At 55.0% G+C, this 14,507-nt stretch overlaps 1 protein-coding gene across 1 annotated transcript in view; it reads left to right on the top strand.

Annotated features, from left to right (window-relative positions):
* MXRA7 (matrix remodeling associated 7) overlaps positions 1 to 14,507 on the top strand; it is a 31,678-nt gene that overhangs the window by 12,672 nt on the left and 4,499 nt on the right. The window contains exons 3-4 of the mRNA XM_029212889.1: positions 3,748 to 3,805; positions 8,292 to 8,388. Of these exons, the coding sequence (XP_029068722.1) occupies positions 3,748 to 3,805; positions 8,292 to 8,388 (155 nt within the window). The remainder of the gene's footprint in view (positions 1 to 3,747; positions 3,806 to 8,291; positions 8,389 to 14,507) is intronic.

The following is a 14,507-nucleotide window of genomic DNA, read 5'->3' on the forward strand; positions in this document are numbered from 1 at the left end:
CTCCTGGCAGAACATGAGATGTTCTGGGCTTGCGGAGTGGGATGTGAGTGGACGGTGGCCGTGGTCAGGACTCTGGCTGTCGGTGACAGAAACTGGGTTCAGGTGAGCTTTCGCAGAACCAGGATTTGAGTCGCTCACATACTGGGGAGGCAGGGGTGGAACAGCCAGGGACTCCCGACCCCGGCGACCCTGGGCAGCTCCCGAGCTCCCAGTTCTGGAACGAGAGGTCCCTTGTGCCCAAGCAGAAGTTGGGCCCTGGGTCACATCCGCCTGCCCTGCCTATCGTGGTGTGTGTGGGTGGGGGTGGGGGGGTCTGACTGCCCGACTGGCAGTTCCCACCAGGACCACAGGCTTCAAAGGGCATCTTCTGAAAGAAGGGGGTTTCTGTGCAGACAGTAAACAGTAAATGGCCGATTCAGCAATGTTTTCCAAACTTCATTAAGTCTCAAATAAGAAATCTGTTTATTTGAATTGAATCCCTGTCTATAAAGTCACAGACGTCTTATAAAACGGTAGCTACATCAACCGCACACACACCACTGTTTATCTTTAATTTCATGTTGGGGTACAGGGTCGCCCCCGAAGTCTTAGTGTAGTTTTAAGTCTTAATAACTGAAGAAGTGTAAATGCTACAAACCTACAAAATACATCAGTTGAGTATTTACTTATTTAAATTCCTTTTATACTTAGTTTCCTGACATTTGAATGCTGTGTTTTTCATTTTAAGTCTTTGTGAGTGCTGGAATCTGGACGGACAGGCAGGTAGAGGAGTCCTCTCCTGTGGGCACCTCAGATACCTGGTCGACCTCCCTTGAGGTCATGTCCAGACTGTCACGTGTGCCTCCAATCCTCATAAGATCACAAGGCTGGACTCACAAAGGCAATCCCTTTAGTCACTGACCATCCGCCCATGAATGGTTTTCCAAAGTCTGAAAATCAGCTAGAGCCACTAGACGGGGGTATTATATGAATCTGGATAAGAAACGTCAACATATTTAAAATGTAGATAACTAACCTTTAAATGACATTTTTTGGTGTGTTGGGAGCATTTATGCTTCTGAAGTTATTAAATCTTAAAATCACACTAAGACGTTGGCTGCACAACTTTTAAATACTAGTAGCAACCTCTAAATTGCTTTCGTGACTCACCAATGGGTCATAACCAGTTTTAAAAGTACCACACTTCAAAAGTCAAGTGCAAAATCCAAATGTAGACCAGTCTCTCCCCAGGGGGGTGCTGGCAGGTCAACTGACGCCGTGTCTCTTTGGGGTAAAGAGGTCTGCCTTGGTCCTTGAACTTACCATCCTGGGTGGCAGTTATCTGGGTATGTGTCTTTCCTGCCGGACTGTGAGCTCCTTCACGAAGGGGCTGTGCTTGCTTTTTTTGTTGTTTTTCCTTTAGCCTTTGCGTCCCTCGACATAGTAGGAAAACTGGCCTACTCTCTAGTCTTGACATTGGGCTTATTTCTGGGCTCCAGCCCTGATTAGATTAATCTGTTTTTCTTCCTGTGTTTTTTCTCTTTCTTTTTTTAAAGAAATATATATATAGTAGCCCCAAGCTCACTGTTCAGAGATCCCTGTGTAGCATTTTAAAAATGCAATTCATGCCTATTATTAGAAAATCCAAATTATACTGAAATGTGTAAGGTGGAGAGGAAAGGCCGCCCCCAACCAGCTCCTCTCCCCAAAGGCGGTCGCTGTTATCGGTGTCTTGAGTGTCCTTCTAGAAAACGTTTTCTCCGCATTTATGAGCGTTTATGTGCACTTCTGTCTCGACGTGCACACCAAGAATGTTGCACTCTCCACCCTGTGCTGCTTCTTGCTTCTCCCTTTGGTAGTGTATCTCAATGCGCTTTTCACATCGGTACGTATGGTCGCCTCCTTTTTAAGTTGTTTTTTTTTTAATTTTTACAATTTTTATTTTTCTGGCTGTGCCGCGCAGCATGTGGGATCTTAGTTCCCTGACCGGGGATCGAACCCGTGCCCCCTGCAGTGGAAGCGTGGAGTCCTAACCACTGGACCGCCAGGGAAGTCCCCAGTCGCCTCCTTTTTAAGGCAGTGTTGCCCAGTATATGCGTGCACTGTAATATATTTAAGGTGTTAATATTTTGGTGAACGTACGGACCAAACTGTTTAACTATAATATACTTAACTATACTATATTTAACTCCGTGGATGAACATTTAGTTGTTCCCAGTTTTGTCTTGTTCTCCCCTGCACCCAGAGTCCTCGTATAAAAACCCAGATAGATGGTTTTCCAGCCCAGAGCAGATCCCTAGAACTGGGTTTGCTGAGTCAAAGGGGTGTCTCCGTTGTCCCCCAAAGAGGCCTGCCTTCCCCTGCAGCCACAGAGACGCTCTGCTGGGCAAAATCCCGGAGGCGTCTGGACACCCGAGCCCCAGGTGCTGGCCAGCGCTCAGGGCAGCGTGCCTCACATCAGACAGCGCCGAGCCTGATGCAAACTGCTAAGTGGAGAAGAGCCAGCTCCCGCCTCCGGCCCTGCTCCGCCCGGCCGCATCTTGTGGGGTCCAGCGAGAGGGAAAGTCACAACGAGAGGCCCTTTGGGTTTTTGCCACTTAGGACCGGCTCTTGGGCTTTGTGCAAACTTTGCCTCCCAGCTGAGCTCTCTCTGCTTTGTTGGGGCGCCTGCCTGCCTGGCTTGCTGAGGCTGCAAACCGCTGGACCCCCGGCCGGGAGCCTGAAGGCCTGGGTTTGGATTAGTCCACCGCGCTGTCTCGGCCCCCGTGGGGCAGCTCACTCACGTCGGGCTCGCCTCTCCTAAACCTGCCGGCTCTGCCTTGTCTGCCGCTGGACTTCCTCGGGCCGCAGGTCCCCTGGCCCTTCAGTCCCTCAGAGCCCCAGCACCCGCACCTCCCTGTCATCCTCCAACATTCCTGCAAGTTGAAGTCACTCCTGCCTTACACAAGGCCATCCCGGGACATTCCTTCCAGCCTTCTGTTTATTTTGTCCGTGTGTGCGTGGGAGAGAACCAGGCTGAGGGAGGTGGAGCTCCCATTTTGGGAAAATGGAGCCTGAAATGATCAGGGATGGAAACAATGTTAAAGGAAGCAGAGATGGAGCCTGTGACCACAAACGCAGCTTCTCTGTGACACCCAGCCCAGCCCGGACCCCAGAGCACCCGCCAGCTTTCCTCTCGTGCCTTTTGTTCTACTCACTATAGCCAGGAGTGGGAGTCGCCCAGTCCACTTATCGAAGTGGCACCCACCACTTGACCAGCACCCACCTGGAAAAGGCAAAGGGACCGAGGTGCAAAGGTCAAAATTTCAGGCACTGACGTCCCTGTTTCCTTTTTGGCTTGTGTGTTTTGTCCGCACCGCATGGCTTGCGGGATCTTAGTTCCCTGACCAGGGCTTGAATCTGAGCCCACGGCAGTGAAAGCGCCGAGTCCTAACCACTGGACCACCAGGGAATTCCTGCTGATGTCCCTGTTTCCACCTGCTGTTGACCGTGGCCCCCACTCAGGACCTCCTGGCCACGCTCAAAGGACAGCGTGGGTGCTGTGAGTGGTCAGGCTGGCCCTGGGCAGTCCCTTCCTCTCCCCGCGACGTCCTGTCCACCAATGCCCCCTCTCCCCGAGGCGGTCACCCTCTTCCGGTCCCCAAGCACATCTATCCTAAGAGCAGACCCAGGGGTCAGGTTGCTTTGACCGGGGGGTCAAACCCTGAATGACAGTATCAAACATGTAAATCAGGTGCTCAAGCACTGAGCCCTCCCCTTGTCTTGCAGGAAAAGGACCTGGATGGCGTGGAGGGCCCACCCCTGGCAGGACCTGAGGAAGACGACGGTGAGTGGGATCCGCGCACCGCTGCCCGCTGAGGCCGCCCGGATCGTGTCTGGCTGTGGAGGCTAGGCTGTGCCACGGCCCTTTGGATTCCCCAGCTGAGGATTTGAGTGGCAGGGGGAGGGGAGAGGATGGAGGGGGAGAGGATAGAGGAGAGGGGCTGCGAAGCCGTGTCTGCCGCAACCCAGAGGACACAGGCTGGAGCCCACTCCTTTCTGACCCCCTGCCTTCCTGCACCCATCTCCCTGACCACCTACTTTGCTCTTTGTTTTTTTTTTTTTTGTTTTTTTTTTTGTTTTGGCTGCACTGTGTGGCAGGCAGGATCTTAGTTCCCTGACCAGGAATCTAACCTGAATCAGTGCCCCCTGCAGTGGAAGCCTGGAGTCTTAACTACTGGACCACCAGGGAAGTCCCTCCTTTGCTCTTTCGGCCTTTACTTTTCCATTTATACAATGTGAGTTGTCTCCAAATACAGGTGGCCCGTCACTGACCTTCTGTTTCCTGCAGTGCCTCTTAACTCCTTTCTCATCCCCTATTTGTACATTTCACATTTCTCTCCAAATATCTCGGACCTATTTTATGGAGACAAGCCACTTACAGGGCCGCCTCCCAGGGTTCTGCAGGTTAAAGTCCCCCAGAGAGGAAACGCCTGATTCCGAAGCAGCTCCAGCTGACTAGTGTGGCCATCAGGTTCCAGGCAGCTAGGGGAAGAGAAAGGGAGTGACCGGGAGCATTGAGCAATTTTGACTTGACCGGGTAGAAGACAGTGTGTTTGCTCTGGCCACCCACGGGGACCAGTGCCCCAGACAGACAGACAGGACCAGACACGGTGTGGGGCTTCTGCTGGTTCTGTCGTGTTTTATTTCTTTAAAGAAAAAAAAAAGAAGCTGAAGCAAAAATAGCAAAATGTCAACATTTGTCAAATCTGTATGGCAAGTACATGGAGGACTTATTACTTGCTGTACTTTTGTGTACGTTCGAAATATTTCATGTTTTTTTAAAAAGGGAGTCTGTTGCTGTGATTTTAAGCCAACAACTGGCAGGAGCCCTGGAAAGAGAAGGTTGCAGGAATGCAGTAACCGAGGCTGGTGTGGGCCAGGCAGGCAGGGCTGGGATGGGGGGTGGGGAAGCTTCCCCTGAGGCCCAGCAGGGATGGGCCTTCAGTTTCTATCAATAGAGCCTTAGAGGAAGAGGGAGGGGCAGGAGGCTGCAGGGGGGCCGGGGGGGGGGCTTGGGGGGGTTGGACATCAGCCCCTTGCCAGGGGCTCTCCCTCCAGCTGTTGACTCCCCAGATCCTCTGCAGGAACCGTGGGCCTAGGGTCTGTCCCTGCCACGTTATTGGATCCCAGTAGTGATTTGGGGACACAGAAGGGAAGCGCCAAGGCTGCTGGAGGCCCCTGGGCCAGCACAAGGGGAGGCTCAGCAGACCCCTCTTCTGAAACACTGTCAGACCCCATAGATGTGCAGCCCCACTCCCAGCCGTGGGCAGTGTCTCCGGGCCCTCCGTCCTTATCTGACTGTTGCTCCTGGACCTTGCCCATCCACCAGCCGCCTCCTCCCAGCCCTGACAAGGCAGAGGGAGGAGAGATTTAGGGCCCCAGCTGTCAGCAGAAAACGTGGGAGGCCCCCAGCCCCTCTGCAGTGAGCCAGCTCAGTGTCTGCTAAGGTGCCTTCCCTACGCGGCTGGGTGGATTCAGAAGACTGCAAGAGGAAGTACCCCCTCCCAGGGGGCTCTCACGTTGAACCCTCCTGGTCTAGCAAAATTGGAGGCTGCTGTGGATCCCTCGTCACACCACATGTGATTAAGTGAAAGCCTTTTCGAGTGGTTTGTTCCCTCTGGCTCGAAGCAGCACAGTCAGAGCGGCCCCACAGATTGAAACCGTGAGTAGTACCCAGCTGGCTATAAAACATAGCAACACAATGACCTTGAAGTCGAAGTTAATCCGTCTTCTTTGTGCGTTGCCTCTTTCTGAGGTCCAGAAGCCAGCATGGTTGCGAGCTCACTCTGAGACTAGCTCCGTGTGATTCTGCCCCATGGCAGGTTCTTCCCTAACAACCAAACACCCAGGCCCCTCAAACGGCGGCCCCAGATTACTCAGCAGAGTTCCCAGGTGCCGGGACACCGCAGCCCAAGCCCTGAGCCTTTAGAAGCTCCTGATGCTGCGGGCCCTTTGCTCATCAGCCTGAGCTGAGCTCAGCCTGGAGGGAAGAGAAGCTGATGGGAGCGGGGTCTCCGGGGCTGGGGGGTCGGGGGGAGTCATCCTGTCTGCCCTGGCAGCCTGGCGTCTCACCCCGTGTTCTCCTGTCCCCTTGCTTCCTGCCCCCCCCACTGGCTTCCTTGCTTTGCTGGCTCTGTCTCCCCAGACCTGCAGCATCACCTGTAAAGCCCCTCTGACACCCCCGCCCCCCGCTTAAACTTCCAAGCAGCCCCCTCCCTGCCTCTCTCTCCCCTCCTGCTATCCTTTTCTGGAGAGCTCTCAGGACCTACTGCAAACTCTGTATTTTATTTTATTTTACTTATTTATTTTATAAGATTTTTTAACATGGACCTTTTTTAAGTCTTTTTTTTGGCCACGAGGCATGTGGGATCTCAGCTCCCCGACCAGGGATCACACCTGCACCCCCTGCAATGGAAAGCGAAGTCTTAACTACTGGACCGCCAGGGAAGTCCCAAACTCTGTATTTTAATTACTCATCTTTGCTTGCTGTATGTTTTCTTCTCTGCTAAGTCCCCAGCACCGAGCAGAGTGCTCGCCAAGTATTTGCTGAATGAATGAAGAGCGAATTAATCCTGGTACAAACACGGTAACTGCTTCCTAAGGCAAGGGCTCAGCCCTGGCGGCCAGATTCTCCTGCAAAGTCAGGCTGTGGTGAGAGCAAACACCACCCCAGCTACAATGCCTGGGTTCTGAATTTGCATCCAGAACCTTCTTTTAGCCCAGAGAGAGCTCGAATCTCAGAGGCTGCAGCCTTTACCTCCCTGGAGCCCACATCAGCCTGTCTGATCACTCGGGACAGCTGCCAGCTGGAGGAGGTCCGGGTGGCCCAGGGCAGGATGTGAAGGTGTTTGAGATCCCTGACACTGGAGTGACATAGAACAGAAGTGAAAAAGAATACATCCGTGTGGGAGGGTGATTTGCTGGTCTTGCATTTCCCATACTCAATTCTTTATACATTAACTGAAATTAGATAAGACAGGCACTGAGCCTCTATCCCCGAGGCTGACCGGAGGCCGTCTACCCTCCACCTGCTGGGCTGAAGGACCACATAAGGGCATTGCTTCCTAAGGGAACTCTCTCCACCTGGACACTCAGCCAGGGGAATGCTCTAGAGCTCTTTCCTTTTCTGCCCTTGCAGCCTTCACCTGTACATGCTGCCTCCTCTGGCCTGGCTTCCCTACATCACACGTCCCTGTTTTCCTCTGTCCACACCCCCTGGTGTGCCTTCTTCAGACCTCTAGAGCTGCCCTTTCATTTGTTCCAAGGCAGCTACGGGGTCTGCTCTGGGACTGGCAAACCCGTTCAGCAATAAGTACTGGGGTTTTTTGGTTTGGTTTTTTGGTTTTTGACCACGCCACGTGGCTTGCAGGATCTTAGTTCCCCGAGCAGGGATTGAACCCCGCCCTCGGCAGTGAAAGCACTGAGTCCTAACCACTGGACCGCCAGGCACTTCCCTAAGTGCTGGCTTTAATGACCAATTTGAACACCGTGAGAACAGGCCACATCATTCCCAGGTCCCATTGTGGGCTGGATGCGTTGTTTCAGATTTTTAATAACTGGTTGCGGGGAGGGGCATAGAGAGAAGGGGCCTGCCGACATGATGCCCCTGGACGGCAGGGCGGGCACCCCCAAGCCCGGGAAACCCGAGGACCTTGGCAGGAGGGTCGGGGGTCCCTGCAGCCTTCCGGACCTGAGACCCGAGGAGAGGCAGGGAACCCAGCGCCTTAGCACAGGCTGCTTCCCAGAGATAAGGGCCCTCCGACTGTGTAATTAGCACAGCAGTCATGGGGAAGAGGGGGGGTCAGGCTGAGGGGGAGAAAAGCCTTGCGGGCGGCTGCTGGGCCAGAGCCCTTGCTGGAGAGGGGCCCACAGGCAGCTCTGTGGACGGCTCAACCTGGTCTTGGAAGGGAACCGGCCTTTGGTGGATGGAACTGAATAGCATGGGTGGGGGTGGGGCGGCGATGCTCGCTTCACTCCAGCTGCCTCATCCCCGGTTCAAGTTCCCAAGAGAGTTCCTAAGCGGAAGTGGTGTGGGGGGAGGACCTGCCAGGCCCAGGGGAGGGTGAGCCGATGTGGGCGTCCAGCGCTCTCTGAGGCTTAGGTGAGCTGGCCCGGGGTGGGCGTGGGGCCCATCTGCCCCTCTTTGAAGCGGGGGCACCCTCTCCGGCCCAGATGGTTCTTTGGAAACCCTTCTTTGGAAGGGAAAGGGGCCTGAAGTTGCAGGCGGGCCCAGCACCCTAACTGGCTCTTACTGTGTGTCCTCTCTGCAGGGGGAGAGGCCTTCTCCTTCAAATACAGCCCCGGGAAGCTGAGGGGAAACCAGTACAGGAAGATGATGACCAAGGAGGAACTGGAGGAGGAACAGAGGTAGGCCGCCCACCCTCTTCGGGGTCGCTCAGCTTTCTCCAGTACCGGTACCGCCGTGAGCCCCCTTCGTCGCAGGCGGGAGAGGAGGAGGGCCTCCTGTAAGCTTCGCCAGCCCCGCACTCTTCCATTTCCATTTTAGGGGTTTCTCCCCCCTGTCCTGGCAATAGTCGGCCAGGCTCGATGTCCCCCGACAGTCCCCTTGGGGCCCTCGGGAGGAGCGTGTGACGGTGATGGGGGGGAGGGTGGCCGAGCCCCTTCTTGCACCCCACCCCTCCCCCGCCAAAAGGGAGAAAGCAGATGCCTGGGAAGAGCCTGGAGCAGATCCGCCTGTTCACTTACACGGAGGGTTCATGACAAAACCAATCCATCACTGCAGGACACAGCATGGTTCTTCCTGCTCATCCACTTGGCCACCAACCCCCCTCGGCACCCCCCGAACCCCCCAGCCCAGGGCCAGCAGTCATTTTTTATCTGTTCTGCTCCACGGAGCTCTGAGGCAGTTGCAGCCACGCAGCTCCTCATTTTTAGAATTGGGCTCTTGCCCCGCCAGCCCCCAGCCGGGCACCCATGCACACCCCTGGGCTTCCCTCCTAAGGAGCAGTAGGGACAGGCCATGGGCGAGAACCAGTGGTCTGACACGGGCCAGCCTGTGGCCTGGGGTCCTCTGGTTTAAGCACAGAGCTAAATGGGGGCCTGTGTTTTCTGAGCCCAGCAACCCGGAGGGGCTGGGTGATCACCCCCTACTTCCTAGCTAGCGTAAGCTGGGTTCTAGGGTCAGGAATGGAGGCTTTATTATTCCAGGATGCAGATCTCAACTACCCTTTCATTATCACCAAGCCCACCCTGTACCCCTCAAGTCAGAAGGCCCTGTGCCCACGAGAACCCCCTTTCCCTTTCTGGAGCCGCCGCCAGTCCTTCCAAACCTGGCCTGGAAGGCTCTTCACCGGGGGCGGAGGGGTGGCAGGGTGAGCCCAGCCTGGGGAAGCCCCCCACTCCTCGGTGCCCAGCCGCTGCCTCTGGGTGTGATCCGGTTTGCTGCCTTTATATTTCAGGATTGAGCTGACCTCTGACCTCACTTCCCTGTAGCAAGTTCCTTAGGTCCTGAGGCACAAATATCCTTGCAAATCCTTTTGGTAAGGAGACTGACTTCTTAGATTAGTGGTGCCTCCCTCATCCTGTCTGTTACTGTGTCCCCATCACGACTGAATGTGGTCCAAACCTCTCCTCCTCCGCTGCCTTCATAACCAATTAATTCATTTCTGTGCACCCGGGCCTGCTCATTCTTCTCCAGCGCAGGGCTCCTGGGTGAACAGGCTCCCTTCCCAGGGCTGCAGGGTTCTTGGAGGCCCAGTTAACTCAAATCCCTCCTGGGCCTAATGGGCCAGCTGGTTGGAGGGCCAGCGCCCCCTTGTGAGGCTGGGGGGGAACTGTCTTCCGCTGGACTGCGTGGTATCACGCCCGCAGCTTTCATCTTTCCCTGAGAAGGTAGAACGGTGCCCGGCAGAAACCCTGTGCCCCCAAGTTGTGGGTGAGGCAGGGTGTTATGATCAGAGCAAGGGCTGGTGGACCGCAGCCCTGTTTTTGTAAATCCAGTGTGACTGGAACAGGGCTGCGGTCACTGTTCTCTGTGGTCTGTGGCAGCTTTTCCACCGCCGTGGCTGAGCTGAGTAGCTGCAGAGGGACCACATGGCCCACAAAGCTGAAAAGAGTCAGTACGTGGCCCCTTCCAGAAAAGGTGTGCAGCCCCAGAGTTAAGGATGGAGGGGGCTTGACGTGCCTGTGGCCCCTCGAAGGGCCCTGTGGACAGAGGCTGTGACCGGGACCCTGGCCCTATTCTGTGTGCTCTGCGGAGATGAGGGGCCATTAGAGTAGGAGAGGCCAGTTAGCCGACTCAGTGGCAGGGCTCGGGCCGGGGTCAGACTGCCACCGTCCCTGGGTTCAGTGCTGGGACCTCGGGGAGGGAAAGTCCTTCCTCCGTCGTGTTCAGACAGCAGGCTCTGCGTTGCCCAGGGGGGGTCTTTCCCTACTGGATCTTTGGGGGTCTCTAGATGAGTGGTTCACGCTGAGCTATTCTGCGGGGTCGAGACTGCCCAAGCGCTGCTCTTGGGGTGAGGGTTTCTCACCTCCTCACCCGCAGGCTTGGTTATCACAATCGTGCTTGAGCTGAGGAGGGACTGGTGGACTTCATGGTGAACACGGTCCTCCCAGGGTGGGGCTGGAGTTCATGTTCACTCTCATCACTGCCCCTCCCAGCATGCTCCTGTGGCTGTCCGACACGTCTGCCTGTGAGGTCCGCTTGCTCCCTCCTGCCCCTGCACGTGGTCAGCCCACTCAGCACTGCGTGGGGCCCCCGCCACCCACCCCTCTCGCATGTTCCCCGCATGGTGATGCTTGGGGTTGCAGAGGCTGGCAAGCGTGGCTTTGCGTTTTCTTCTGCAGCACGATGGCTCCAGTGGGGACCGGGAGAGCGGACGGGTGTGAGACAGCTCTGGTCCCAGCTGCGTCTAGGAAACTGCCTTTGGGATTGTCAGTGTGAAAAATACTGTCAAACCACTAAAACCACAGGCCAGTGAAAAGTGTGTGCCCTTCTCCGCCTGTCAGATTCTTCTGGACCAAACTCTGCTTGCTTCTTATTCCCTTCCTGGCATTCAGCGTCCCCGTCAGTTGCAAGCTGGTTAAAAGCCCATGCTGCAAACCCCTGACTTTAAATTCTTTACCTCGGCCCGCACAGCAGTATCTAGACCCTAAATCTTTAGTAGTCACAAGACCCAGAGTTCCTCAGAAGCTGCAGTTCACAGGTTTTCAGGGCCTGGCACTTGGTACGCAGGACCCAGAGAAAGAGACCCCAAATTCGGCAGGACCCAGAGAAAGAGACCCCAAATTCGTTCCTCCACGTGATTAATAACTGGGCGTTCCCGTCCTTGGAGCAGCTCACAGACGAGATTCCTTCTGCCCAAGGGGCAGAAAGTGTAAGGCTTGTAAATCCAGACATGCTGCTTAAGAAAGACCCTGCTTCCTCACTGTGTGCCCACCTCCTGCTGGGTCTCCCGTGGGGCTGGAGCTCACAGGCTCCCTCAGCACTGCCTCTGCCGGGATGGGGGTGCCCCTGCGTTCCCCCCGCAGCTTTTCTGGGAGGTGCCGTATCCAGCCTCAGCGGGGCTGGGACCCTGGGCTTGCAGGTTATGACTGCTCCCCGCGGCAAGATGCCACCCCCTCACCCCCAGGGCCAGTGAAGCTGGCGAGCTTGGCTGACTTCTAGCTCGGCAGCAAAAAGAAGAGGCACCATCGGCTACTCCTTTCCTTGTACACCGTCCCTTCTTCCCATCTTCTGGTCCAGGGGAAAAGTGGAACCCAGGAGGTAGACTAGGTTGGCTCTGGTAGTGAGGACCCAGGACCCCAGCACCCATTCCATCCTGAAGGTCCCCGGGGCTGGCCTGACGGTTTTGGAAGTGGACACCACTCCAGTGGGTGGTGTTTTGAAGTGCATAACCGGCGAGGGTGAACGGCTCTGCTTCCCGCTTCCTGCCCTCTGATGGGTCCACAAACCATCCACCAGCGTGAATTTCTAGGAACACGTGCTGACTCACTTCCACATGAGGGCGCCAGAGGGATAAAACTGAATCCCCCCGGTTTCCCTCAGCGCTAGGTGTGTGATAAGCACTCATAGAAGTCTTAATTATATATAAAGTAAGTCTCGCGCTTTTCAGTAAACCAGCGCTTCTGCATGTCCCTTGCAAAAGGTGGGCACACCATTTGTGTCATCTGGGGAGCACATGTCCTTGGAAGCCACTGTCCCCAGAAGGGACAAAACCTACCCAGCAAGGATAAGAAATAATCTATGGTGAGAGGACCGGCCCAGAGAGGACCAGCCCAGAGCGGCCACAAAGCTGAGGATCTGACCCCCGCAGTCTGACCTACCTACCTAAGTATATCTGTGGCACCCTACCTGCCCACCGACCTACATGTGGACCCCGTGCCCAACAACACACCTGTGGCACCCTCCCTGCCCAACTACCTAGTTGAGGACCCTCCGTGTTAAACTGTGCACAAGTGGGCCCCAAGCTGCCCAGCTACCTGAGGATGCTCCCTGTCTAACTACCCATGTGTGGGACCCGACTTGCTCAACCACCTACATGTGGGACCCAAACTGCCCATATACCAACATGTGGTACCCTCCCTGCCCAGCTACCTACCGTGGGACCCTCCCTGCCCAACTACGTAATTGAGGACCCTCCCTGCCTAACCACCCACATGTGAGACTCGAACTGCCCAAATACCTGTAAGTGGGACCCTCCCTGCCAACCACCTACAAGTGGGCTTCAACCTGCTCAACTACCCCCATGGGCACCCGAACTGCCCAGATACCCAAATGAGAGACGTGCCCTGCCCAAGTATTTGCTCTGGGACCCTACCTGCCCAGCTACCTAAAGTCTGACACTCCCTGCCTAACTACCTCCAGTGGGACCCTGCCTGTTAAACTACGTACAGGTGGGCCCTGACCTGCCCAGCTACCTTATTGAGGCTGCTCCCCGACCAACTACCTGCAAGTGGGACCTGACCTGCCTCGCTCCTACAGGTGGGACCCAACCTGTACAACCACCTACATGAGGGCCCTGACCTGCTCAACTACCTACAAGGGCACCCTACCTGCTAAACCCACCTACAGGTGGGCCCTGACCTGCCCCTGTAGGCCTTGCAGACTTGGAACGGGGTCTCGGGCTGCCTTCGGTTAGTGGGCTCTCCTGAAGCAGGTGATGAGAGGCAAACTCCCCTGGGTCTGGATCCCAGCGTCTGGGCTGGCTTCTGCAATTCCGGACGTTCCCCTTCCTCACCCCGTTTCCCCCTTTCCTGCAGTACTTGTAAGACGGCATGAGTGAAATAAATTATCTTTTCTCCTTATTTCTCTTTACAGAACCGAGGAATAATGAAGTTATCCTTAGCCTCCTCCTAAAGGCTTTTCCTTTTGGCATCTTAAAACTTGAGAGATAAAGTGGAATCCCCAGAGAGGAGCCAGCAGGCTCCTGGGGCGCATTTTCCCACATAAATCTGCCAGGACTAGGCCCCCATCCAGGACTTTCCTTGGCTGGGAGGATCCCGAATGCCCGTGGCGCTCCCCTGTAGAGGCGTTCCTCCCTGTTTGCCTGGATTGCTTTGTTAAGCTGAAGGGTTTTCCTGGACTTTTATTTTCCTTATCACTCAACCTTCCTGCCCACACACGCTTTGCACCTGAGATATCACCAATGTCAGCAATGCCATTATTTTAAAATCGGTGTAGTTTCATTCCAGCCCGGCTGCTTTTCATCACCAGAGTCAAACCAGGAAAGACTTTGAGGTGTGATGGACAAACGAGGGAGCGCTGCCTGTGCTCGCTGCCTGGTCGACTGCCCTCCTTCCCCTTGGGGCCCACTCCCCTCTCTGTCTTCGGCTGGCTCGGCTGTGGGGGCAAGAGCCCGATGATTGATCAGTGGGCAGCAAAGAACCAGAACCAGCTGTTGACTTCCTCTTGCCCTTACCCTCCGTTGAGAGCAGGCTCGGATCCAGCCCGCTTGTTGCTAAGAGGCCTTTTCATTGATGTTCCTACCAGCTCAGCGGAATGTCCACCTTCGCTTTCACAGAAGCAATAATGATAGTGTTCGCTTAAAACAGCTGTCTCGATTCTGCCTTTTCCTAGGTTTCATAGATGAGCTAGAACTTCTCCAGATAAGCAGATCAGTCCCAGATTCATTTCTTGGAATTTTATATTTGACAATATTTATACTATACCAAACTAATCTGTAGTTTTTAGATGTGTTGGTTAAAACATTTTTTGAAAGCAGTAAGTTGATAGAAAAATTTTTTTTTCTCCTCTATTTAGTGGAAGGCCGGGAAATGTCCACTGTCAGCCTAGGGCATGGTACATTCCCAGGGACCTTCTCCTCTGGGTCTAATACCTTAGGTTCACGGGTTTAGGACGGAACAGGCAACAAAGCAACAGCCACACAGAGCCATGTAGCCTGACCCACACAGCAGTAGCAACAGCAATGTCCTTGTCCAGGCCGGGGTCTGACTGAAAAGTAGGTGACTCCTTCCAGGTTATTAAGTTTGTCTGGACACTTTCTGAACGTGGCTTGTAGGCACCA

The sequence above is a fragment of the Monodon monoceros genome, unplaced genomic scaffold (assembly GCF_005190385.1).
Source record: "Monodon monoceros isolate NGI ecotype Baffin Bay Population unplaced genomic scaffold, NGI_Narwhal_1 Super_Scaffold_9, whole genome shotgun sequence".
Lineage (NCBI taxonomy): Eukaryota > Metazoa > Chordata > Mammalia > Artiodactyla > Monodontidae > Monodon > Monodon monoceros.